At 49.6% G+C, this 24,846-nt stretch overlaps 1 protein-coding gene across 1 annotated transcript in view; it reads right to left on the reverse strand.

Moving 5' to 3' along the window:
• Positions 1-24,846, reverse strand: part of IL11RA (interleukin 11 receptor subunit alpha) — a 136,056-nt gene that overhangs the window by 25,415 nt on the left and 85,795 nt on the right. Inside the window, exon 3 of the mRNA XM_033164472.1 lies at positions 1,552-1,651. Coding sequence (XP_033020363.1) covers positions 1,552-1,651 — 100 coding nt within the window. The remainder of the gene's footprint in view (positions 1-1,551; positions 1,652-24,846) is intronic.

Consider the following 24,846-nt stretch of genomic DNA (forward strand, 5'->3'; position numbering starts at 1 on the left):
CCAAAACACCTGGAGGGCACCAGTTAGGGAACGCTGTCACAGAGAAAACCCAAGCGCAGTCTCCCTAACCACAGGGAGCAAGGCTGGGGGTGGGGAACGACTCTGTACTTGGGACCCCAGAGAGCCCCCAGTAGCCAGAATAGGCACTAAGGGCCCAGTTTAAAGATTAGGAACCTCAGAATGGAAGAAGAGTCTGAGGGATTATCCCAGGGGTTCCCAAACTAAGGCCTGGGGGCCGGATGTGGCCCAATCACTTCCTAAATGCGGCCAGCGGACGGTCCAGGAATCAGCGTGTTTTTACATGAGTAGAATGTGTTCTTTTATTTAAAATGCATCTCTGGGTTATTTGTGGGGCATAGGAATTTATTCATATTTTTTTCAAAATATAGTCCGGCCCCCCGCAAGGTGTGAGGGACAGTGGACCGGCCCCCTGCTGAAAAAGTTTGCTGACCCCTGGATTAGCCCAATGGCCTTTCGAGTCCATCCATCCTCTTCTCATAGCAGCCAACCAGGGGGAAGGGCAGCAAGACCTGTCCCAGCTGTTGGTACCTTCCAGGAGGCTGGGGGAGAGACTTGCCATCATTGCCCCCCATCCCGACATTTGCCTTTTGGTCCTGCCAGCCTCCTCCGGAGGAGAGATGTGGGAGCCAGAGGTTTGCCACCCAGCCTATATGCCAGCTGTGTGCCATCGAAGCCTCTCCTCCAAGCGCCACTTAAGCCGGGCTCCTTGGGATGCAGCAAGACTCGTGCCAGAAATTTTTGCTTTGAATTCACGTACTTAAGCTTTTCTGCAATGTCAAATTTCTTCTGCGCTTGCCAAGTGGATGATTTTCGTCATTTTGAATTTGCCAGTGCGTTCTGCACTTTGCATAGTTGCGCTGTTCTCTGTTTTGTTGTCTTGAATGCTTGCTGTGAGTTGCTTTGGGCACAGCTCATTGTGGAAAAGCCACAGGGCGGGTGCCACTACCGAGAAGGCCCTTTGCCTCGTTTCCTGTAACTTGGCTTCTCGTAGCGAGGAAACCGCCAGAAGGCCCTTGGAGCTGGACCTCAGTGTCCGGGCAGAATGATGGGGGTGGAGATGCTCCTTCAGGTATACTGGACCCCATGGAGGCCATGCTTTCCACGAAGCCATCGAGGTTCTCTGAACTAACACTGAGACCGGTCTTCGCAAGAGAGTCCTCGATCATTTTGCTTCCCCCTTTTAAGGTGAGGCAACCGGAACTTTGCACAGTATCTATTGGCTCGACCTGGTAACTGATATTCCTCTTTGAGGGTCCCTGCTTCCCACCACTCCGAGCTGGTCTGTTCCTTGGCCCTGATCCTGCTAAGACTTACCTCCCTGGCTCTAACCCTGCAAAGCAATCCTCCAAGCCCTAGAGCCGGCACCCCCAAACTCGGCCCTCCAGATGTTTTGGGACTACAGCTCCCATCGTCCCTAGCTAACAGGACCAGTGGTCAGGGATGATGGGAATTGTAGTCCCAAAACAGCTGGGGGGGCGAGTTTGGGGGTGCCTGCCCTAGAGAGTTACTAGTCTGCAGGTGTCAGCTCACCTTCTTCTCCCCATTCTCCTGACATGGTGATGGACGTGGTCACCGAAACAGCCGCCAAGAGGACCACCACTCTGCCGACACAGGAGACAAAGGTCAGCATCTGAGAGCCAGGGAAAAAGAGGGGAGAAAACAAGACAACACTATAAGGCAAAGGGTTAATGTTACGGGTGCCGCACAATACTCGCCATTTCTTAGTGTGGCAGCACTTAAACTTTGGAACTCCCTGCCACTTGACACCAGGCTGGCGCCTTCACTGTACCCTTTCCAGCACCTGCTTAAAACATCTTTGTCTAGGCAAGCCTAATCAGACATGCAGAATGTTGGCATGGGTTTTAATCTGTTTTTGTTTTTTTTAGTTTTAATGTTGGTTTTAATTAGTTTTTAAATACCTGTTCTTAACCATCAGGGATTCTTTATCTGCAACTTCTGCATTGCAAGGACTCGTGGGGTCCCTTCCAACTCTGCCATTCTAAGATTAATGTTTATCAAATTTATTAGCCGCTTTTGTTGCCGCTTTTGTTGTTTTAATTTAATACAATTTGCTTTAAGTAATTTTTATGATGCCTATTTATGGAATTAATGTTTATAACCTGTGGGTTGTTTTTTTTTTGTCTCAAACACTGTGCTACTTGGTGAAGGAACTTTTTATTTTTTTTTAAAACATATTTATTGATTTTCCAACATATATTTCCAATTACCAAACAAATTACAATGCCAAATTAATTATACAATTCCAATTATAACAATTCCAATTATGCCAAATTTTTAACTTGTGAATTCCCCATGTCTCGGACTCCGGAGCGCTTTCTTATGATCTTTTCCAGTTGCTTCATAAAGTCAATATTTTCACAGCCTCTGATAAATGCCAGCAAGCAGACACTCTTATAGTAAATAATGTCTCTGTGTGGAAAAAGCCATCCTCTCCCAATATCGCATTTCGGCTGACGCCATCTTGAAAGTCTCTCATAAATCAAACTTGTAAATCAAACTGCGACACACCAATTTCTTCCCCTGTGAGCCGTCCCCACTCCTTTCCGGGAGGGCCAGACCCTCGTAAATTCCACTATCAATCGTCCATCAAATCCGGCTTCTCCCTTTGAAGTGGTGTACAGCTCCACAGGCTATCATCAGCACTCGGCAGTTAATTCTAGCTGCGTCACAGCCAGCCGAGGATCCTCCATTTCTGTTGAGTCAAGTCCAGATCAAGTTTCACCTCCACACAGTTTATTTTTGTAATTTCCATTCTAATTTCCATTCTGTCTTTAAAGTCCACTTGCCATTTGCCTGTGAAAGTGGATTTTCTAGGGGGAGGTTTCGCCCGTGTTAAGTAGATATTGAGGCAAAACAAACGGAAATTCCAGAGCTTACCCCCCCTTCTTTTCCCTCCTTCACATACCAATGTAAAGTCCGCGTCTTCTTCCAATCTTCATTCTTAATCACTCAGGGCTGCAGTTAGCAACATTCTTCCCACTCCTTTGTCCGAGACATGCCCAAAATCTTTAAACAAATTTATATATCCAATTAAAGGGAGCGTGCACGAACGGGGCCGGCTCCAGGAGCTGCATCTGAAAACGAGCCCTATGTGCCCAGACTCCCCCACCGGTCCCGAAGGACCCAAAGCGGGTTAAGGAGTACCGCGGGCAAAGGCAGCCCTCCCCGTCGTCCCGGGGAGGTGGGAGGCTGCTTACTCCCATCGCAGCCGCCAAATTAACTCGTGATAGATAGCAAAGATGTTAAAGTCCGCCATCCTCCCGCTGTGCACGCCGGGAACTGGTGAAGGAACTTTTTAAATGGACCTTAAACTGCTTTGTGTCCATCAGTGGTGATCTTCAATGGCGATCTACAAATATCAGAAATGAATGAACGAATGGAAGTTTTCTGAGGGGCGGGGGCATCCCCTTAGCCCAGCCCAGAATGAAACCCACTCTGCTGGTTTATCACAAGCTGGAAGGGGTGTGCGAACCCTCTGGCTGGCTTGGACCATGTTGGAGCCACGCATGGAAAATCAAACAGCTAATCTCCACGAGCAAATATTGGAACAGGGAGAAATTGGAGTCCGGGAACATAGGCGCTTCCCCCGATTGCTCCTGCGCCAGAGGAGAAACAAAGGAGGAGAAGCAAAGAATAAAAGAGTGGGAAGGGGCACCCAAAGGCCATCTAGCCAAGGGTCACCCCTGCCCACAGGGGCCCAAGAGGGATCAGTTTACTAGGCTTTGTGGTAGTGCTAGCCTGGGGAGGAGCCGTTATGGTGATGGGAGGGAAAGATATCTAGTTAAAAAATAATAGAGTGCTGGACTAGGACCAGAGTTCGAATTCCCACCCAGCCATGAAGCTCACTTTGGCGACTTTGGGCCAGTTGCTGCCTCTCAGCCTAACCTACCTCACAGGGTTGTTGTGGGGTTAAATGAGGAGGCGGAGAACCATGCATGCCTGATGGAGCTCCTTGGAGAAAAAGGTGGGGTAGAAATGCCATAGAGAAATAAACTAAATTAAACGGAAACTCTGTAGAGCCAACGAACCCATGGAGCCAAAGGACCAGGCTCATTGGCATAGTCCCACCACACTCTCAGGCATTTCTTGGGGATGCTGAAGCAGCCTGGCGCCCTCCAGCTGTTCTGGACTACAACTCCCATGAGCCCCAGGCAGCATGGCCATTGGGGGGGGTGATGGGAGTTGTATTCCCAAACAGCTGGAGGGTGCCAGGTTGTCAACAGCTGTGCTAAGGGGGGAGGCTGGGATGTTGTGGCTGCTGCATGCACAAACACACCATGCACACATGCGGCAACCGCCACAAAATGTTGCAGCGCACCCTTCTTCCTAATATCCCGTTCTCTTGCCCTCATCCTCTTGCCCCAGTTTCCAGCTCCGCTTTCCCGGCGGACGCACCATGGCTACAAAAAGCACGCTCCGTCTACCCGCTCACCTCTCGAGCCGTCAGGTGGCTGAAGGTCCCTGCCGTGGTCCCCCAAGACAATCAGGGAACGAAACAGGAGCTCAGCTCTGGCCTGAGCTCTCTCCTCTCCAGCCTGACCTGTTGTATCTGCTGGAGTGGCCCCTCTTGCCACCACACAAGTGGAAGATCCCAAACTGGTGAGGTGGTGGTTTGGGACTGGACCAGCCCAGTATAGGAGGGTCCTTAAAAACACTCCCTGCACTGTGCTTTCTTTCAAATATGGTTTGGGAATGTGGTCCCCCGAACTACATCTTTGCAGAAGTCGTAACTTGGGCTTACAGCACCCTGATCGCGGCAACCTCAACAAGGTCACTTCCACCCAGCAGTTTAATAAGGGCAGCATTGCTTATTCTCACATGAGTGGATTACAGTCATATAAGGATGTGTGGAAGTAAACAAGACACCCAGGTTCAGTCGCGGCAGCGTTTCCAGGCTCCTTGGCTGCCTGTCTGTGTAGGTCACCAGGGGTGCCCAAACTTTTTTCAAAGAGGGCCACATTTGATGAAATGAACATTCGTGAGGGCCGACCAAAGTTGTCCAGCTTTTTTTAGGATTGAAGTTGCTGAACTTTTAGGATTTTACCCCAGGACATATGCTGCCACAAGGGGCCGGATTAAATCGACCGGCGGGCCAGATTAGGCCCCCAAAACGGACTTTGGACATGCCTCGTGTAGACAATATGGGGCTCGATACACTACAAGGAAGCTTCCACTGTCGTTACTTATGGGGGGGGGAGAGATGCTTTTTTTGGAGACACTGCAATGATTATTAAAAAAAAACAGCCAAATGAGTACAGCAGTCCCCACCCCAAAAAAGAAGATGGAGCAGCAAGCTTATTTCCCCCCCTGCTCTGGAGGACAGAATCCAACCCAACAGATTCAGATGACAAGAAAGGAGATCCCGAATGAACATTGGGAAGAACTTACTAAGAGTTGCTCGACAGTAGAACAGACTCCCTAGAAAGGGGGTGGATTCTCCTTCCTTGGCGGTTTCTAAGCAGAGTTTGGGTGGCCATCTGTCATGGATGCTTTAGCTGAGATTCCTGCCTTGCAGGGGGCTGGACTGGATGACCCCCTGGGGTCCCTCCCAACTCTACAATTGTACGATTCTATGAGATGGACCCGAGCTAAGGCCTATTGGGAAACTGTGAGCAGAATCAAAGGTTCTCCTGGCCCTCTTCCCTCCGTGACTCGCTGTACGGAGGAGACAACATGCAAGGATTCCTTTCGAGGTTGCTGAGTTCATTCCAGAGCGCTTAGTGTTCAAAAGGGGAGCGATGGAGGAGCAGACTGCTCCTCCCACAATCTGGTTTCAATAAATGCCCGTTTCACAGAGATCCGTTTCCCGGGACGCAGTCCAAGGACTGGAGACCAAGCCCCCCCCTGCTCCCCCCAACAACAACACCCAACAAAGCGGGTGACTAAACTCGGGGGCAGGCTGTCTCGTGAGGGACTGGCCTTCCCCTGGCAAGTTGATCGCAGCCGTAGACGAAGCCCTTGCGAAACCAAAGAGCCTCTTGTGCCAAATGAGTGGACACGGCGCAATGCGGATTACAGGGGAATCGCCTGGGAAGAGCGGGGGCAGAGTGGATGACCTCTGGGGAACCTCCTGACCTTGCAACCGGCCTGCTGGAGGAAGCACGTTGCAGGCATTTGCCGCCAAGTGTGGCAGAAGCCGAACAGGCAAGATGGTGACTTGGGACTGGGCTAGCCTTGAAGCAGGAGGGGCCTGGCATTTCCCAAATATCAGGCGTTTAGCATTGATGCAACACTGAAATGGCCACAATGGCCACAAGAAGCGCCCGTGCTGGATCAGGCCAGTGGCCCATCGAGTCCAGCATCCTGTTCTCACAGTGGCTGTGAGCAGGATCCCAGCAAAAAAGCCCTCTCTCCCCTGGATAGTGGCCGGAAACACCCCTCTCCTCCACAAATTTGTCTAATCCTCTTTAAAAGCCAACCAGGTCGGTTGCCATCTCTGCCTCTTGTGGGAGGGAGTTCCATAGTTTAACGCGGAGCTGCGTGGACAAGTCCTTTCTTCTGTCTGTCCTGAATACAGTGGTACCTCGGGTCACGTACTTAATTGCTTCCGGGGTGCTGTTTGTAACCCGAAAAGTACGCAAACCAAAAATAGCACTTTGCCCGAACTGCGCATACCGCTTCTGTATATGCGCAGACCGCGCGTGCACCAAAAAACACTTCTGGGTTACCGGAGTACATAGCCCGAAAATACGTCCGCCAAAGTGGATGTAACCCAAGGTACGGCTGTATCCCCAAATTTAGTTTCATCGGATATCCACAAGTTATAGTGTTACGAGAGAGAGGAAGAAAAACTTCTCTCTATGCACTTCCTCCATGCAGCAACTGGCCCAAGCTCACTTAGTGAGCTTCATGGCTGACTGAGGATTTGAACCCAAGTCTGACACGCCAAGGACTCCATTCCAATGGCATTGACATAACACTGAAACGGACACACTGGGCATTTATCCTGTCCATTTTATTTCTTCTGGGCCAACTAATGCCATCCTTGAAAACTGACTCAAGGAGCCTGTGTAGGTTCAAGAGGCCGAGATAGAGAACAGGAGGAGGGCTGGATCTACAGCTTGTTGCTGTCGGCTAAGCGAGGATGAAGCCTGGATCTGGTGCACTCTGTGTCAAGAAGCAGATCTAGATCCACTTTTTGTATGAGCCACGGCAGAAGCCTGGAGCCAGAAGAATAAAAGGATTCACAGAAAATCTCTCCCCACTCTCCCAAAAAAGAATGCAAATGTATGCAAGACATCATTACCATTGTGGTGCATGGTTTAGGGACCTAGGCCAGCCTTCCTACAACCTGGTGCCCTCCAGATGTTTTGGACTACAGCTCCTATCAGTCCCAGCTTGCACCCCCCTGCCTCTCAGCCTACCAACCTACCTTGCAGGGTTGTTGTTGTGGGGATTAAATGTGGAGCTGGAGAACCGTGCATGTCACAGTGAGCTCCTTAGAGGGAAAAGTGGGCTGAAATTTGACTGCTTGGATAGCTCATCCAGTAGAGCCTGTGGCTCTTAATCTCAGGTTCGTTGGGCAAAAAGATTCCTGCATCGTAGGGGGTGGGGCTAGATGACCCTTGGGGGTCCCTTCCAGCTCTATGACTCTACGAACTGCAACGCAACAAAGACAACACCTTTTCCATATTTAGACAGCCCCCATTTTACATTGCTGAAAACACCTCCACCTTCCCAGATTTCCGTACACACTCACCCAAGCGGCTGTGGTCCAGCCTCCCAAATCAAACAGCCAGCTGTTTCCCTGGCCAAAACAGCCACTCTTGGCAGGGAGGGATGCCCGAGTCTTGGGTACGAATCCAGCCCGCACCACCGAGTGGCCTCCCAAACGGGGCAACAGGCAGCGCGCTGACCCAAGAGGATGCTGTTGGGGGGCCTTTATAATTACCAGAGCAGTGCTGCCCCAGGGGCATGTTTAGTGAGCTGCTGAGTGCTCAGTGAGATGCATTTGGAGCCTTGCTGGAAATATTCCTTTAACTAGCTGGCAATACTTTGCTCGAACTAAGGCTTTATTGTTCCGAGCCGACTGTCGATCCCAAATACGAGAGTTTTCGTTTCTTGTAAAGCGCAGCTTCAGAATAAGCCTTACTGTGTGTGCTGGGGCTTCCTGGGCCCCTCCCGACCCCCCCCCCCAAAAAAAACCGCAGCAGGACCAGCCTGCGGCTACCACACTGTCCGCCACAGCCCACCCCCAGGCACCATCGGCTCAACAGGCGGGTTAAATCCCTCTCTAAGCCCCTGGCTTCTGCTTCACTCGTCCCGGACCAGGCAGAAAGACTTTGGTGAACCAAGATGTCTGGAATAGTTTGACATGGAAAAAACAACATCTCTCCAACCTATAATGGATTGGCATGTTTATTTATACGTGGATTCCAGGGACCAGTGTGGGGCTGCAAGCAGAGCAGAAATCCTAAACAGGCAAGCGTGGGGGCTGAGCTGGAGGAAGCAAACCTGCCACGGAGATCAGGATTAGACCCCAAACTCCTTCTTCCAGCAGCACCGTGGTGTTCACACAGCGGCAGTGGCAAAAGAGAGCAGGATCGAGTCTGGCTGGGTACTGGGTGCAGAGGGACCCGACTCCGAAAAAAGAGGAGTTTGGGGATATTTTAAAAAAAATAACTTTATGAGTTGTGTGCCTTTGCTTATCAGTTTGTATTGTTTTTATTTAACGCACCGTGAATTGCTGCCATTTTTATTGATTGTGGTCTAGAAATTATTTATTGTAATTGTGAAGAGTGGATTTCTGTTTAATTATTATTTGCTGATATTTAATTTTATTGTGCTGTTATGTTCTAAGCCGGGTTATTGAATGTTACTTTATTTGATAGAAGTTGTTTATTTCAAAGCTATGTTCTTCTTATGACATTTTTGTATTGGGTTACATTGTTATATAAGGGGTGTGATCTTTGTTGATCTTTAAGCTTGTGTGTTGTCTTGTAAACAGTCATACAGTGGATCCCAAACGCCTTGCAAGCCAAACGTTTTGGCTCCCAAATGCCGCAAACCCGGAAGTGACTATTCTGGTCTGTGAACGTTCTTTGGAACCCGGACGTCCGACGGGGCTTCTGCAGCTTCCGATTGGCTGCAGGATCTTCCTGCAGCCAATCGGAAGCTGCGCTTTGGTTTCTGAACGTTTTGTAAGTCGAACAGACTTCCGGAACGGATTCCGTTTGACTTCCAAGGTACGATTGTATAAGCAATCAGTGCCAGATTTACGTATAAGCTTAACAAGCTATAGCTTAGGGCCCTACTCTCTTGGGAGCCCCCCCCCCAAAAAAAAATTAAAGGGGAAAAACCTGGGTGTACATTTCCAAAATATAATATAAAAAACAAATAAAATAAAACCTACATCCAGCAACAGTGTTTTGTGTTGTGTAACCTCCTATGATGTAAGTAATGGGCCCCGCCTGCTAGCCTGCTCCCTGAAATATCACTGCTTTGCTCATTTCTATATATAGGGTGCCTACATTCTGCATGTGCAAATGACTTTAGATACCTATTAGGTCCATAAATTACCATATAGCATATATTCAACACAAAAAACAGCGACAATTTGTTGTTGACAAAGGACAGCTGGACGTATATGTAAAGGGACCCATTACCTTCAGTAGCTTAGGGCAGGCATAGGCAACCTCGGCCCTCCGGGTGTTTTGGGACTACAACTCCCATCATCCCTAGCTAACAGGACCAGTGGTCAGGGATGATGGGAGTTGTAGTCCCAAAACATCTGGAGGGCCGGGTTTGCCTATGCCTGGCTCAGGGCCTCATTTAACCTAAATCCGGCCCTGATAGCAATGTACAAAAGTGGTATACAAATCAAAAAATGAAATGAAATGGGAGTGAGGTGGCCACAGCAGGCCAGCCTCTTGTCTGAAAACCTGGGCCAAATGCCTCCAGGCCTCCACAGCAGGAGGAAACGGCAGGATCAATTCAGAGCAAAGGCTTCCTTTGCAAGTAACTCCGTCCTTTCAATGCCGCGGCGCCTTTAGGATGGTTTGTGGGGCCTTCAGGTCTCTGGGCATCTTCCTGAGCCCACGAGCTGCTCTGGCAGGACTTGAAACGCCAGTGTTTAGTCTGTGTCCCTCATTGTCACTCTGTTTGTTTATCGCCGCTGACTGTGGCCTGAGCGGCGGGGAGGGAGGCTGGGTTGTTTTTCCACCCTGCGCTCTTTGATTTGCTCTCCCGGGGGCAGGTTCAAAACCTCACAGGCTGTCCCACAAGGAGTCGTCGCCATCATCGTCCTGGGCAAGCCGCATCTGTGCCGAACAATCCAACCCAGGGGGGCTTTCAAAGGGAGAGGCAGAAGGGGAAATCTTTGGTGGGACTCGGAGAGAGAAGGCAAAACCGGAGAGCAAACTGGACTCTCCACCCCGGCACACAATGCAAAGCTGGCAAAATGAGCATTGCTTCACCACTGGTGATCCCACAGTCATTGTCGCCGCATATCAGCTCACTTACTCGTTTATTCCCCTTTCCTAGGACTCTTCCCAAATACTGCACTGTCTCAGATCCTGCCCTATACGGCCCTTTTGGAATAAGCAACTGATCTGAAGGCATCAAATATTTCTTTGGCCCTGCCAAGACTTTGTCACAAAGAATCAGACCTTGTAGGGGAGAAGAGTCCCTTGGAAGGAGGGCAGAATGCGGCTTCTATTTGGGTAGCTTTTAAACCTTTCAGGACAGCGTAAATCACAGGGCTGGCTGGCTGGGTTGTTTTCTTACATGGCCGGCATTTGGCAGCAAAATGACCGTGGAACTCAGCGCCACATGATGTGGCTGGGCAGAGGCCAGAGGTCTGGCAAGCTTCCCTGAGGAACTGAGGCAGGCAAGTGTTTCCAGATGCCAGTAACGGGGGCTCAAAGAACCCCCCCCCCCCTGTGTGGGAGAAAGAGAAGAGAAGCTTTTGAACTGAAGCTAATCTAGTGAGGGGACTCGTTTGCATTACATAACTGGACTGCTTTTGAGGTGGTTCGACTGTCAGCACAAGAACCTCGGAAATAATGGCACCTTTGTGAGGGGGCTGAGAATTCAAAGCGACATTCCTCAAGGTGCTTCAGCTGTGGGCCTCAGCTTGAAACAGGTTACAGAATCACAGGACTGGGTTCCCATGAAGTCATCTAGTCCAACCCCCTCTTTCACTGTTGAACAGATCTTACTGGCAGAAAGTTCCTCCTGGTGATTAGTCGGAATCTCATTCCATGAAATATCTGAAGATGGCTATCGTATCTCCAGGCTAAACATACCCAACTCCCCCCCCCCACTGTTCCTCGTAAGGCTTGGTTTCCAGACCGGTTTGTAATGATCTCTGGAACTCCCTCCTGCAGGACGGCAGCCGCAGCCACCAACTTGGATGGGAGGCTTGTTATATAGTGGATAAAACTGAATAAAAATATTTAAAATGGAAAGAAAAACACGAGGAAGAACTTTCTGATGGGAAGAGCCATTTGAAACTGGAACAGATTCCCTTTGGAGGTGGTGGACTCTCTTTCCTTGGAGGTTTTTAAGTAGAGGTTGGGTGGCTGTTCATTAGGGATGCTTTAGCTGAGATTCCCGCACTGTGGCGGAGGTGGGGTGGACTGGATGACCCTGGGGGGTCCCTTTCAACTCTATGATTCTATGGTTCTGTGGTGGAGGCTGCCCTGGCCTGGGAAAGCTAAGGGAACAAGGAAAGCAGCGGCGACAAGGAATGGTGTTTTTTGAGCATCGTCCCCTTTCAGGGTGGGGGTTTTGAACCCCTTTGGGCCCCATAAAAGATGGTTGAGCCCAGTGCCCTCACACCATCGCCTACCCTGCTTTTAATTGTTTCTTAAAATTGATTTGTGAACAAAAAGAATACAAATAGAACAAATAGACAAGAAACAACAACAAGATCACGGAGAAAAAATACATCTCTCTAATTTAAAACATACAGAAAGTTAAAATTATTAAAAACACATTAAAATTAGCTCAGCTTCCTAAACACTTGGGCTGGCTAGCCTGGTGCCGAAAAAAGTTCGGCAAAGGCGCCTGCTTGATCTCAAGTGGCAGGGAGTTCCATCATTACAAAGAATGAAGCTTCCGCGTAGTCTTATATGAGCCAGACCTTTGCAGATGCCGCTGGCCCTGTGCCTCAAATTCCCATGAGGAATAAAATTCACACACACCCCTTTACTCTTGCAGGCAACTTGGACTGGCACGGAAGACGAGAGCCATTGTTTTAACAGCCAGCTCCAACACAACACCCCACACTTGCACATATGCCTCTCAGACTCACACGCAAACAGCGGGGTCATTAATCCTCCGCCTTCCACATGCTTTCTCCATTAAAGCACATGAGAAACCCATTGCGCTCCAGCCCTCGCCCAATAAATGAAAAACTACCTTGTCAGCTGCAACATTAGCTAGCCATATTTTTGCCCTGGACTCTTGGCCCTGAAAGGAACATATTTGCGTCCTCTCGACTTGTGAAATTTAATTTCTTTGCTGATTTTTGTGTGTGTGCACGTGTTAAAGTAAAATTCGATCACGAAAAACATCCCACTCAGAGAGCGAGCGAGCGAGAGAGGCAGTGGCAACAGATGGCAAAAGGTGGTCCAGGGGAGCCCCAAATGGATGCACACACCACCGACGGTCACAGAAGGGGCACAAGAAACAGCTCCAGCCCCTGGTTTCGTAGGTCACACACCAGATCGCCAGATCAGGCTCCACAAATGCAGACGGGAAGGGAGAAGACCAGATAGTCAACCCCAGGAGACGGAGGGGTTTGGGTAGCAGCTGGCACAAATCCTTGGGTCCCGACTCTCCTGCATACAATTTATGCAATTCGTAACCAAATACATATTTCACGTTCAAAGCACACACAGCTCTGAATGTGCCATGAACCGACTCTCTGCAAACATTTGCTCCTGCGCTTAGACAGTATGGCAGGTCATATTATTATGCGCAGGCGCATTTGCGAAAACAACAAAGTGGGTTGTGCGATGCACACTGTGTTGTGTTACACATACAAGTTTATAGAGCGTGGCTAGCTCAGCAACTACCGTGTGGGTGCTTATGCTATCGATACGAGTCATTAGGCTCTTAATATTCTCAACAGGTATGAATATTATCATGTTTATTATTAACATAAAAATGAGATCACACATTATTAAATATCCCATGTAAATTAAACAGTCAGTCTGTGAGCACTTAGAAAATGATGCTGTGATCGCATCCTTCTTTAAGGGCTCACAGACCAACTGTTGAATGACCTGCTCTAGGGCCTTTTCTGGTGTCGATGTCAGGCTCACCGGTCTGTGGTTCCCTGGGTCTCCCCCCCCCCTGTGGTTTCCAGCATTGCTGCCTCCAATCACAGAGGCAGAACACAGCCATAATGGTTAGTTGCCTTCTCATCCCTGCCCATGCCAACACACCTTGCCAGCATCGACCCACAAGTGGGGGGTGGGAGCGGGTCTCTTTAGCTTCCCATTTTGAAGAACTGCTGCTTAGCACTGCAAGCTGCTAAGTGTGTGTGTGTGGGGGGGGTCCTACTTGAAGGCTGACAGATGTCCCCGATTAAATCAGGTGATATATTTTTGAGGAGGGGGGGGTGGTTCAAAAAATATTTTTAATACACCTTTTGCAGACGGTTCCAAGAGGCAGCAGGCAAACAAAGACTTCTGAGGAAGAAGAGGATGCGATGAGAAGGGACGAAGAATCGATGAAAGTGAGACAGCTTGGTTCCAAAGCGGCTTTGCTGAAGAATCAAGTCTTAAGAGGGGATTTGGAAGCAAGGGGAGGTGACCTGAGTAATTCAAGGGCCAATGCCTGAATGATTCAAATATTCCACCCTCAGGCTTGAGGACTAGGCACCTGGCTTTCTTTCCCAAGCAGCCTGAGCTCCTAAGCATTTGCCTCTTTTAAAACACAGGCGCACCGGAATTCTGCAATTCGCAATCCCCGTCCGAAGTTGGTGCCGCGCAACACAACACCACCACCCTGCATTGGCTGTATCCCCTCCCCACAAGGCACCTCCTGGGTCCTCCTAACCCCTTTTGTTCTCCTCTAATCAGCCTGCTTCCCAATTCAGCAAGAGCTGTAGGCAAACAAAGCCATGGGGGCTGGGCTGGGGAGGCTGTTCTGGTGCCAGCCTCGCCCTCCCTCCCTGTGCCACCGCAGAGGCTGCCGCTCAGCAATGCACGGTTTCATAACTCAAGCAAACCACAATTGCCAGGCGAGATTGCTGTGGCTCTCTGGCTTTCCCCGAGGGGACAAAGGCTCTGCAAAGCAGGAGTGGGTAAATAGGCAGGGCTCCTGTTATGCGGTACCCCCCCCCCCTTTCACCACACAGCCCACTAGGAACATCTCTGTTTCAGTGTGGGGCATATCCGGAACAAGGCCTGTGGCCGAGAGAAAATGCTGTGCTTTTGAGAAAGCCTTGCATCAGAGAAAATGCTGTGCTTTTGAGAAAGCCTTGCATCATCGGAAGTTCCTGGAGGGCTGGGATGTGAGAAGATAAGAGCAAACAGTATTCCGCTTCTCTGAAGGACACTGCATGAGCTTCCAAGCTCCTAACTCATCTGCCGTTGCCGCGTCTGCAAGTAGACAACTTTATAGACTGAGCTCAACTTCCCGCTCCGGGTGAGAGTAATGTCTGGAGCAAGGCCCCTTTCCATGACGAACCTGCCACGAATTCGGCGAACTTCCATCCCGTTTAGGAGCAAGTGGTCGCCAAATGTGCCGGAGAGTTCACAAGACACTGATCCGGGAGGACGCTGATGTTTTCATCTGAGCCATGGGTTACGCACCGCAGGATTAGAGCCCAGCAGTCTGATGAAGTAACAAGCCACAATTTATGAATGGCATAAACAACAAATGTTTGCGGGTTATGAATTACCAACAGAGGAGCTAATTCCAAACACATTCGCGCTCAGGCGACTTTGAAGTCAACGGCGGTTCAAAGAGAGCAAGTGTATTTACTAAGCGGGATCAAGGGGATCAATGAGAATCAAAGTAAATGCATTCCTGAGAAAGAAAGGCGTTTCAAGAGCTCATGGCTGGGTGGTGGGGAGGACACTTTTCCCATTCAGAGCCAAGATAATCTCCATTTTATGGAGGAATGCTACTCAAGTGAGGAAGAGGTCTGCAGTACTATAGCAAAGCATATACTCTGTATGCTCAAGGTCCCTGAAAATAAGATCAGCTTGCTGGATCAGGCCAAATGCCCACCTATCCTGGCATACTGTTCTCACAGGGGCCAACCTGCGGGATTTGGCAAAAACGTTTCCAGTAGCTGGTATTCAAAAGTGGCATCGCTCAGGGGCTGTGTGTCTGCCTTGCAAGAAGGTCCCATGGTAAAAAAAGGTAAAGGACCCCTGGATGGTTAAGTCCAGTCAAAGGTGACTATGGGATTGCGGTGCTCATCTCGCTTTTCAGGTTGAGGGAGCCAGAGTTTGTCCGCAGACAGTTTTCCGGGTCATGTGGCCAGCAGGACAAAACTGCTTCTGGCGCAACGGAACACTGTGACGGAAACCAGAGCACACATAAACACCGTTTACTTTCCCGCCACAGCAGTACCTATTTATGTACTTGCACTGGTGTGCTTTCGGACTGCTAGGTTGGCAGGAGCTGGGACAGAGCGATGGGAGCTAGCCCCGTCGCAGGGATTCGAACCATCGACCTTCCAATCAGCAAGCCCAAGGGGCTCAGTGGTTTAGAGCAGCGTTCCCCAACCTTGGGCCTCCAGCTGTTTTTGGCCAACAACTCCCATCATCCCTGACCACTGGCCTTGCTAGCTAGGGATGATGGGAGCTGTAGTCCAAAAACAGCTGGAGGCCCAAGGTTGGGGAACACTGGTTTAGAGCACAGCGCCACCCGCATCCATATCTCCAGGCAGGACTGGGAGAGACTCCTGCCTGAAATCCTGGAGAGCCATTGTTGCTCATCAGCGTGGTCCATATTGAGCCAGGTGGACCTACTGTCTGACTTCCTATGTCAGCTTCCTATGTTCCTACGTCTTGCCTCCTACTGTGGTGGAAAAGCATAGACTTTGTGGCCAGGAGCCATCCATAGTAGCCATGGAGACAGCAGCGCTCCTGGAAACCACAGGAGGGGAGAGGGCTGCTCCCTGCTTGTGCTCAAGTCCTGCTTCTGAGTTTCCCACAGACACCTGGCTGGCCACTGTGAGAACAGGATGCTGGACTAGATGACCCATTGGCCTGATCCTGCAGGTTCTTCTCATGTTCTTTATGATAGTCCTCTGCTTCATGAATTTGTCCAGTCCTCTTTTAAAGCCCCCCTGGGCTGGTGGCCACAACTGCCTCCTGGGGGAGCGAGTTTTATAGTTCGACTGCACTGCATGAATACCGTAATTTTCTGTGTATAAGACGCCCCCATGTATAAGACACCCCCTATTTTGGGGGACTCAAATTTAAGAAAATGGGAGGAGATGGCACCAAGTTGTTTAGCTTTTTTGCAGAGTTGTTGAGCTCTTTTTTGGGGGGGGGGTTACCTGGGGTTGTTGAGCTTTTTTTAGGGGGGAACACATCACAAGAACCACCTCCCGTCTATCCCCTTGCCGGCAGAAGCTGCCAATCGACCACCCAATTGCCGCATTGTCAGCCAATCGACACCACGCAGCAACCAATAGCATGCACAATAGCCGTTGACAGCCATGGCAGCAACCATATGTCCACCCTATGCGCTACCCATGTATAAGATATTCCCCCACTTTTTAGCATGATTTTTAATGAGAAAAAGTACGGCAAGTCCTTTCTTTAACGTGTCCTGAACCCTCCAACATTCAGCTTCATCAGATATCCATGAATTTCATCAGATATCAAGAGAATGAAGAGTTCCATACAGTGGTGCCTCTGGTTACGTACTTAATTCGTTCCGGAGGTCCGTTCTTAACCTGAAACTGTTCTTAACCTGAAGCACCACTTTAGCTAATGGGGCCTCCCGCTGCTGCTGCGCCGCCAGAGCACGGTTTCTGTTCTTATCCTGAAGCAAAGTTCTTAACCTGAAGCGTTATTTCTGGGTTAGCGGAGTCTGTAACCTGAAGCGTCTGTAACCAGAGGTACCACTGTAGTTCAGTTCCTGAGACTTCCAGTTAAAAGGGTATCAGGTCAAGGACCAAAACCTCAGAGAGACAACGTTTTAGGCAATATATATCGGGATAGGTGGATCAGCATTGATCTGATGCAGCCCAGAGTTTGGCTAGCTCTGTGCAAACTTCATTCCTGCCGAGGATTCACTCCAGGATAAAGCATCCTTTAAATAGCAATTTCTGTGAAAAAAAATGAGTTATGTATTCTCACCTCCTTAATCCTGGCTATGAAAAGCCAGAACTAACAATACAAGAGAAACGACACAGAACATGTAATGGAGATTCTCGAGGAAGACAAACATCCAGTGGAAGGGAGTTCCACAGGGAATAGCCTTTCTCTCGGCATTTCAGGTGTCCAGAGCCGGACTGTGGCAAGAGGGCTCCACGCTCCCAGCCCATGCACATTCGTCTGAAGCGTTCCGGAAAACATCTTTTCTTTTTCTTTTTTCTTTTCTGGGTCAGACAAAGGAATGAACTTCCGCACATCATGCGTAATTAAATTTATGGAAAGCTGTGTCACAAGATGCGGTGACAGCCATTAGCTCAGATGGCTGTAAAGGGGATTAGACAAATTCGTGGAGGCGCAGGGGGACTGCCTGCCATTGGCATGAATCACGGTGCATCTTAGGGAGAGGCAGCGGGGGCCACCGACTGCCAGCAGACGGGAAAGAGGGCTGTCGCCTTCACGTTCCGCTGGTGGACATCTTGGGAAGCTGGATGCTGCAGTGGGCAGCCCTCTGGCCTCATCCAGCAGGCCAGGCTCTCAGGATCGGGTTAGGATAGCTGAGCAAAGGCTTGGCTGAAGAAGAGGGCTTGGGAAGAGACATGGAGGCCGTCCACGAGACATTGCACTCATGCATCAACCCCCAAATAGAGGACATGGGTTTATGTAAAATGTGCATGTGCTAATTTAAATGTGCAGGTGCAAATAGCTGGTGGACTCTCTTTCCTTGGAGGTTTCTAAGCAAAGGATGTACAGTGGTATTTCCGGATGCGGGCGGGATCCGTTCCAGAGGTCCGGCCGGATCCCGAGGTTTTTGCAACCAGAGAGACCGCTTCTGCACATGCGCAGCGGTAGAGGACTTCTGTGCATGCGCGTGTGGCAAAAACCCAGAAATATACTTCTGGGTTTGCCGCTTACATATCCCCACGTTTACGTAACCGGAGGGATACGTAACCGGAGGTACGACTGTATGGCCATCTACTATGGATGCTTCAGCTGAGATTCCTGCTTTGCAGGGGGTTTGACTGGATGACATTTGGAGTCCCTTCCTACTGTACAATTCGATGAGTCTATGAATTTGAAGAGAAAGACATCTCTCCCGCTGGCCCTGCATACCTCCACTCAATATGGGTTGTGAATCTTTCCATGTCTCCTTTAACTCCCCCTTGTCCTGGCCATAACTCTCCTCCAGCTACTGCTGCCCCAAGCTTCCTTCTGCCTAAATTCGGAGGTCCACCATGCGGTCGACGTAGCTCTCCTACTTGGATCTTCAAAGCAGAGGGAATATCTGGATTTAGGGAGGAGAAAACGGAGGACGGTACTATTTGGAGGAGAGCGAAACAAAATTCTTACCTTGAATTTCTAGTCCAAGAGACTCCTGAAGGACAGCCCTTTACCTCTGGGATTGTTTTGATTAATAAAATTGATTATATGGGGGGGCAAGCAGGGAGGGGAAGAAAAGCCAAGGGGCACTCCTGCTTGCGAGCTCCACTCCCTGCCTCCCCCCGCCCACCTTGTATAATACATTTCATTAATGAAAACAATCCCAGGAGTAAAGGGCTGTCCTTCAGGAGGCTCTGGGAAACAGGGCATGCATGAGGAGGAATTAAAAGAGCTCCCCCACTTGTGGGGCGCCCCTGAGAGGCCGGCGCCCTGGTGCGATGCACCACTAATCCCTATGGGAAAGGCGGCTCTGGGGCCCTAGACGTTTTCAGTTTGAGGGTCGTGTAGCTCTGCTCATGGCCAGGACACAACGAAAAGGAAAACCGGGTCCTGCCTTCAAAGTCTATCAGAGGTTGGCCTTTCCATGCACCTAAAGGGGGTTAGGATGTGAAAGGATGGAAATTCAGCTGGAGAGAGATTGTGTCGGGGACGGAAGGCCATAAAGGGGAATTTGGGGGGGCAGGTGACGGCAAAGGAGGCCTCACACAGACCCCAGAAGACTTTGCGGCTGCCACCGTAAGCCAAGTTGGCACGGCTGTCTGGGCAAACTGGGCAGAGCTGCTGACGCTAGCTCAGTGCAGCAGAATTTTGGGGGGGTGGGGGTAGCAGAGGAAGAGGATCGAGGGGGAAAGTCTCCTCTCACCTGCCTCCTTCTCTCTCGGCCCCAAAGACCTCGGGACAAGTAAGGACTTTGCTGCCAGCCCAGCTGCTTTCCCTTCTGCTTTAATCTCTTGGCGAGGCTGGAGTGATTAAGGGCTGGCAGAGGAAGCCACACACCCAGCCAATGAATACTTAGCAGGGGCACAGTTATGAAAGCCCGATGCAGCGCGCTGAGCCAAGGCCTTGGGATAAGGCAGCCTCTTCTCCCGATCCCAGAAAGCCCAGCAACAAACTCGCCCGCTGCTCGAAGGCAAAATAAAGAACTGTTCCCACCAGATTCCTCCCCAGGGGGCAACTGGCCAGGCGGCAGACCCTAACTCACAGCTGCCTCTTTGGACTGGGCTGGGCAAATGGGTACCCCAGTAGGATAAGAACGTAAGAGAAACGTTTTTTCAGTTACATCTCAGTGTATTCCATTTTCTCCTGCATTCTTTTGTACAAAGAAACCGAACATTTAAAAAGCGGAGAAATTGCAACATCTCTTTTAACAGCAGCACATGTAGCCATAGAGAGAAACGGGGAAACTTTGAATTCTCTAGATACAGACCAGTGTATCTAGAAATTATCGCAGAAATTAAGTGTCCCGGGAACAAAAAAAACACATGGCAATTTTCACCAAATCTTGCATGGTTTCATTGTATATAAATTAAAATGAAGCACACGGCAAGGAAGTGCTCCCAGTTCGTGGCACAGTTTGGCTAGTATAGACCAGAGGGATTAAAAAACATATTAGGCATTATTTTTCATTATATCCCATCATCTCCAGCCTGCAAAGAAGTTAATGCAATAAGTGAAATGTCACAACATTAATAGTGCATTATAATTTGGTATTAGTACACCGTTGATTCCTAAGTCTGAAAAGAGGCATTTCCCCCCCCCCCATTGAACTCTTAGATGCTAATAACTTTCATTTACTTGAGTTTTTGCATGCCTGAGAATCTTGTGTTATTTTCCTTTTTGTGTTTTTTAACATTTTGAAATTCAATAAAATCTGAGCAGAACAGAACAGAAGAAGGCTGAAAATAAAGACACGAAGCGACTGCTCCGCAGCCTCCTAACAACCCAGAAGATGAAGGGCGTCCTGGGATTTGTTAATTTCCCCAAAACACATGCAATGGCCAAGAGTAAAGGATGCGACCGCCGGCTTTGACACATGCCTTGCACGGGGATGACTGTATCGCTGAGCCTGACCACCTTGCCCTGAGAAACCACGCAGTCAAGCCCCGTCCCCGCCAAACAAGAATGCCTTTGATTCCTCCTCTGCTACGCACTCGAACCCTCTGACCCGTGGTGCTCATTCAGCAAGCCCGCCTGGGGAACACAGAGGCCCCCAGTCAGCAGCTGTGGGTGGCAGCAGAGCTGAAAGCTTCTGGTAGCACAACAGGGTTGCGCAGGGGAAATATTTGCTGGGGAAGCAGAGGCCTTGCCGACCAACGAAAGGGAAAGCTGCACGCAGAGTCTCCGTTTGGGAGGAATTCCTTGCTGCTCCTAATCAAGAGCAAAGCAGCCCTTCATTCACACATTACAGCTTTAAGCGCACACTTTGGAATCTCCTTCGCTTCACATCTCCAAACTGGTTTCTTCAAGACGGGATTACTGCGATGTGCTCCATGCGGGGTTTCCCCTGTGCATAGAAGCCGGAAGCTTCAGTGGGTGCAGAATGCTGCGGCACGATTGCTGGCAGGAGTGAGGCCTTGCCAGCACATGACACCTGAGCTCAGAGATCTGCACCGTCTGCTGATCTGCTACTAAGCCAAGTTCAAGGTGTTTACTATTAGTAAATAAAGCCCTTTAACAACTCAGGACCAGTTTACCTGTGCTGTCACCTGTCCCCCATATGCACCCACTCAACCACTTCAATCTGCAGAACCGGCCCTGTTTGGGGGGGCCCCCATAATTTCTGTTCCGCAATGGCAAGAACTCAATCTCACTTTGGAACTCCCTGCCTATTGATATCAGGCAGGAACCAGCATCACTATATATCTATATCTATATCTATATCTATCTATCTATCTATCTATCTATCTATCTATCTATCTATCTATCTAAAAAATTCCTTCCAGTAGCACCTTAGAGACCAACTAAGTTTGTTCTTGGTTTGTTTGTTTGTTTAGACAAACCTACTCAGTAGTTTAGATATTTAGATGTTTAGAAAGGCAGTGTGAGTTTTAATCCATTTTTAGTCTATTGATATTTTAACTTTCTGAAAGCCTTGCATTATTGTTGCCAACTCTTCTTCCTCATAACGTTTCTATTTTATCTTTTTTTTCCTAAACCGCTTGAGGTTCTTGTTATTTGGCACTCAAGTGGTGTACAAATTTTATGAAATGGGATAAATAAAATGTAATTTGTAGGGGAAGCAAACGTGAATTGGCACAAACATGCCATCGTGTTTGCTACGCTTGCCAGAGTCTTAACTGGGAACTGTTTCAGCCACTCTGTTCCTGCACCACCTGTTTTGTTCACCCTCTCTCCTACCCCCCTCTTTCCTGGCTCCCTTCTCTTTCTATATCCCTTACAGAGACTGTTTGGGAGCAGCAGGGTTAGACAGAGCAGCACCTTCCAACCTCTGAGGTCTTCCCTTCTCTGGGTGCCTTTCCATCTATTGTACGACCGCTATGCTCCTCCCGCATTCTGTACAGCAACGGGAACACAGCCCTGGTGCTACGATGCTGGGATGAGGAATGGCAAATAAGAGACGACGTGATATAAGTTTGTAAAATTATTGATGGCACAGGAACAAAAATGGGCATCCAAGGAAGCTGGATGTTGGAAGATTTACAACAGATGAAAGAAATGACTTATTCATGCCACACACACTTAAACTGTGGAACTCCCTGCCCCAGGAGGCAGCAATGTCCACCAACTTGGATTGCTTTAAAAGAGGATTAGAGAAATGCATGGGGAGAGTGGGCTACCTATGGCTGTTAACCATGATGGCTTTTTCTACCTGCAGCCAGAGGCTGGTTGCTGGAAACTGCGGGAGGGGAGAAGGATCTGGTGCTGAGGTCTTGCTTGTGGGTCTCCTACAGGCATCTGGTTGGCCGCGGTGAGAGCAGGATGCCGGACTAGATGGGCCACTGGCCCGATCCAGCACAGGCTCTTCTATTCACACCCATAAGTCAGAGAGACCTGACCTCATTCTTCCAGGGAACCAGCCCTAGAAGGTCTTTTCCCCCTGCAGTGTGGCGGATGGGATGCTTGTCAGCTCAGTGCCCTGCCCTCTTTGGATGATGGGGAAGGAGGGGGAGGTATCGAGAAGACGGAGAGGAGAGGCTGGCACGCAGCAGACGCCCGGGGTTCCTGGGGTAGTGCTGGGGCTGAGCCCACTTTCCATGGCAGCCGGCACACTGGCCGCAGTGTGGGATCCTTGATCAAAGCCAAGCCGGGACGAGTGCACAATGCCAGGGGCAGCCCCCACTGAGTGCCCCCTGCTGAATGCCACCTTGGTGGTCCAGGAACCGCAGGGCAGGCGTCCTGCCGCTGGGAAATGAAGAGGGGAGATGAGAAAACTTGGCAGCCCTTAACGTCCCCCCCCCCACATGCTGTGCTACTTGCTTGATGTCAGAGATGTCTTCGGGAGACTCCACAGCCCCAGCAGAATTAAGTGAGACTCCTCCCAGTCTCAGGAGCTAAGGGGGCTTCCAAGTGGCCTGTTTATTGAGCCATTCTTCCCAGTTTGTTTGTAGACTGATTGGTTTGTTCTGATCTGTTTGAGGGGAAGTTAGATGAGGTTGCAGAGGGGCTTTGCTCCGATGGTTTCAAATTGGACGGAGGAATGCACTATGGTTTCTATGAAACTATGGTTTCAAATTGGACGGAGGAATGCATGTTGCATCGCAGGGGGTTGGACTAGATGACTCTAAGGGTCCCTTGCAACTCTGCGATTCTATGCTTCATCTAGGCTGCTGGTTGGTTCTTACTGGAGGACCAGCAAATTGCCTGCTGGTCGGTTATTATTATTATTATTATTATTATTATTATTATTATTATTACTCAGACTGGCAATGGCTCTCCAGGGTTTCAGACCCGGTTATCAGGTGAAACAGCTGAAAGAGAGTCATTTTGGGCGCAGCTTGCAAAGGTAAACAGTGCCCAAGGAGAAGGGAGGGGCACAGCTGTGCTCCGAAAGGAAAAATCCATCCCAGCACAGGACTGCAAGGCTCACCTGGCCCTTTAAGCAGCCAGAAGGAGCCTGTGTTCCTTTCCTTGGCTTGTGGGACAGGCAGGTTCTTGGGAATCAGCTGGCCAAGTTGATAGCAGAAGCAGGTGCCAGCAGCATAGGGCAGGATGTGAAACTGGGATTTTGCACCTGCAAACATCTGCCTGGGCACCCCCACCCCCCGCAGGACCCAGAAGTGGCCTCCACACTCAGTCACGGACTCACTGTTAAGACCGTGTTCATGGAAGACAATCTTACTTGGCTACGAGGGATCGCCAAAGAAGAAGACACGATGGGGAGAGAGCCTTCTTGGTAGCAGCACCCAGCTGATACATTGCTCTTCTCTAGGGAAGTTCACCTAGCACCCAAGCTCTCAGGTTTTCAGCAACAGCCAGAGAGAATTTTTCAATTTCCCCAAGGCTCTTCAAGAACATTTAACAAGGAGTTGATTGGGTATTACGCTGCTTTCGTCTGCTGTTTTTAATTTCTGTCTGTCATATTGCTCTTATATTATATTTTATTGCATGAATTATATTTTTATGGCATGTATTTTATTGTATGCAATCCACCATGGTAAAATGTATTTGAGCAGAGGGATAAAAACCTACAAAACTTTAAACCTGAAATGTGAATGGCGTAGAGGTTTGGGAGCAAGCTGAGGAGGGAGCGCTGGGCTTCCTTGTGCTCCTGAGTTCTGGGCGCGAAGAGGGAAGCCAGGAGGGCTCACAGGGCAGCTGGCTCAGAGTCAGCGTCAGAAACTCAGGCAACAGAATGTCTATTGGCCAAGGGGTTGGACTAGTTGACCCTTGGGGTCCCTTCCAATACTACAATTCTACGATTCTTTGATCTCAACTACATTGCTCTTCTGATCGCCGAAGAATTGATGCTTTTGAATTATGGTGCTGGAGGAGACTCTTGAGAGTCCCATGGACTGCAAAAAGATCAAACCTATCCATCCTCAAAGAAATCAGCCCTGAGTGCTCACTGGAAGGACAGATCCTGAAGTTGAGGCTCCAGTACTTTGGCCACCTCATGAGAAGAGAAGACTCCCTAGAAAAGACCCTGGTGTTGGGAAAGATGGAGGGCACAAGGAGAAGGGGGCGACAGAGGATGAGATGGTTGGACTGTGTTCTCGAAGCGACTGGCATGAGTTTGGCCAAACTGCGGAAGGCAGTGGAGGATAGGCGTGCCTGGCGTGCTCTGGTCCATGGGGTCACGAAGAGTCGGACATGACTGAACAACAACAAA

Source organism: Lacerta agilis, chromosome 11, assembly GCF_009819535.1.
Source record: "Lacerta agilis isolate rLacAgi1 chromosome 11, rLacAgi1.pri, whole genome shotgun sequence".
In the NCBI taxonomy this organism is placed as follows: Eukaryota; Metazoa; Chordata; class Lepidosauria; order Squamata; family Lacertidae; genus Lacerta; species Lacerta agilis.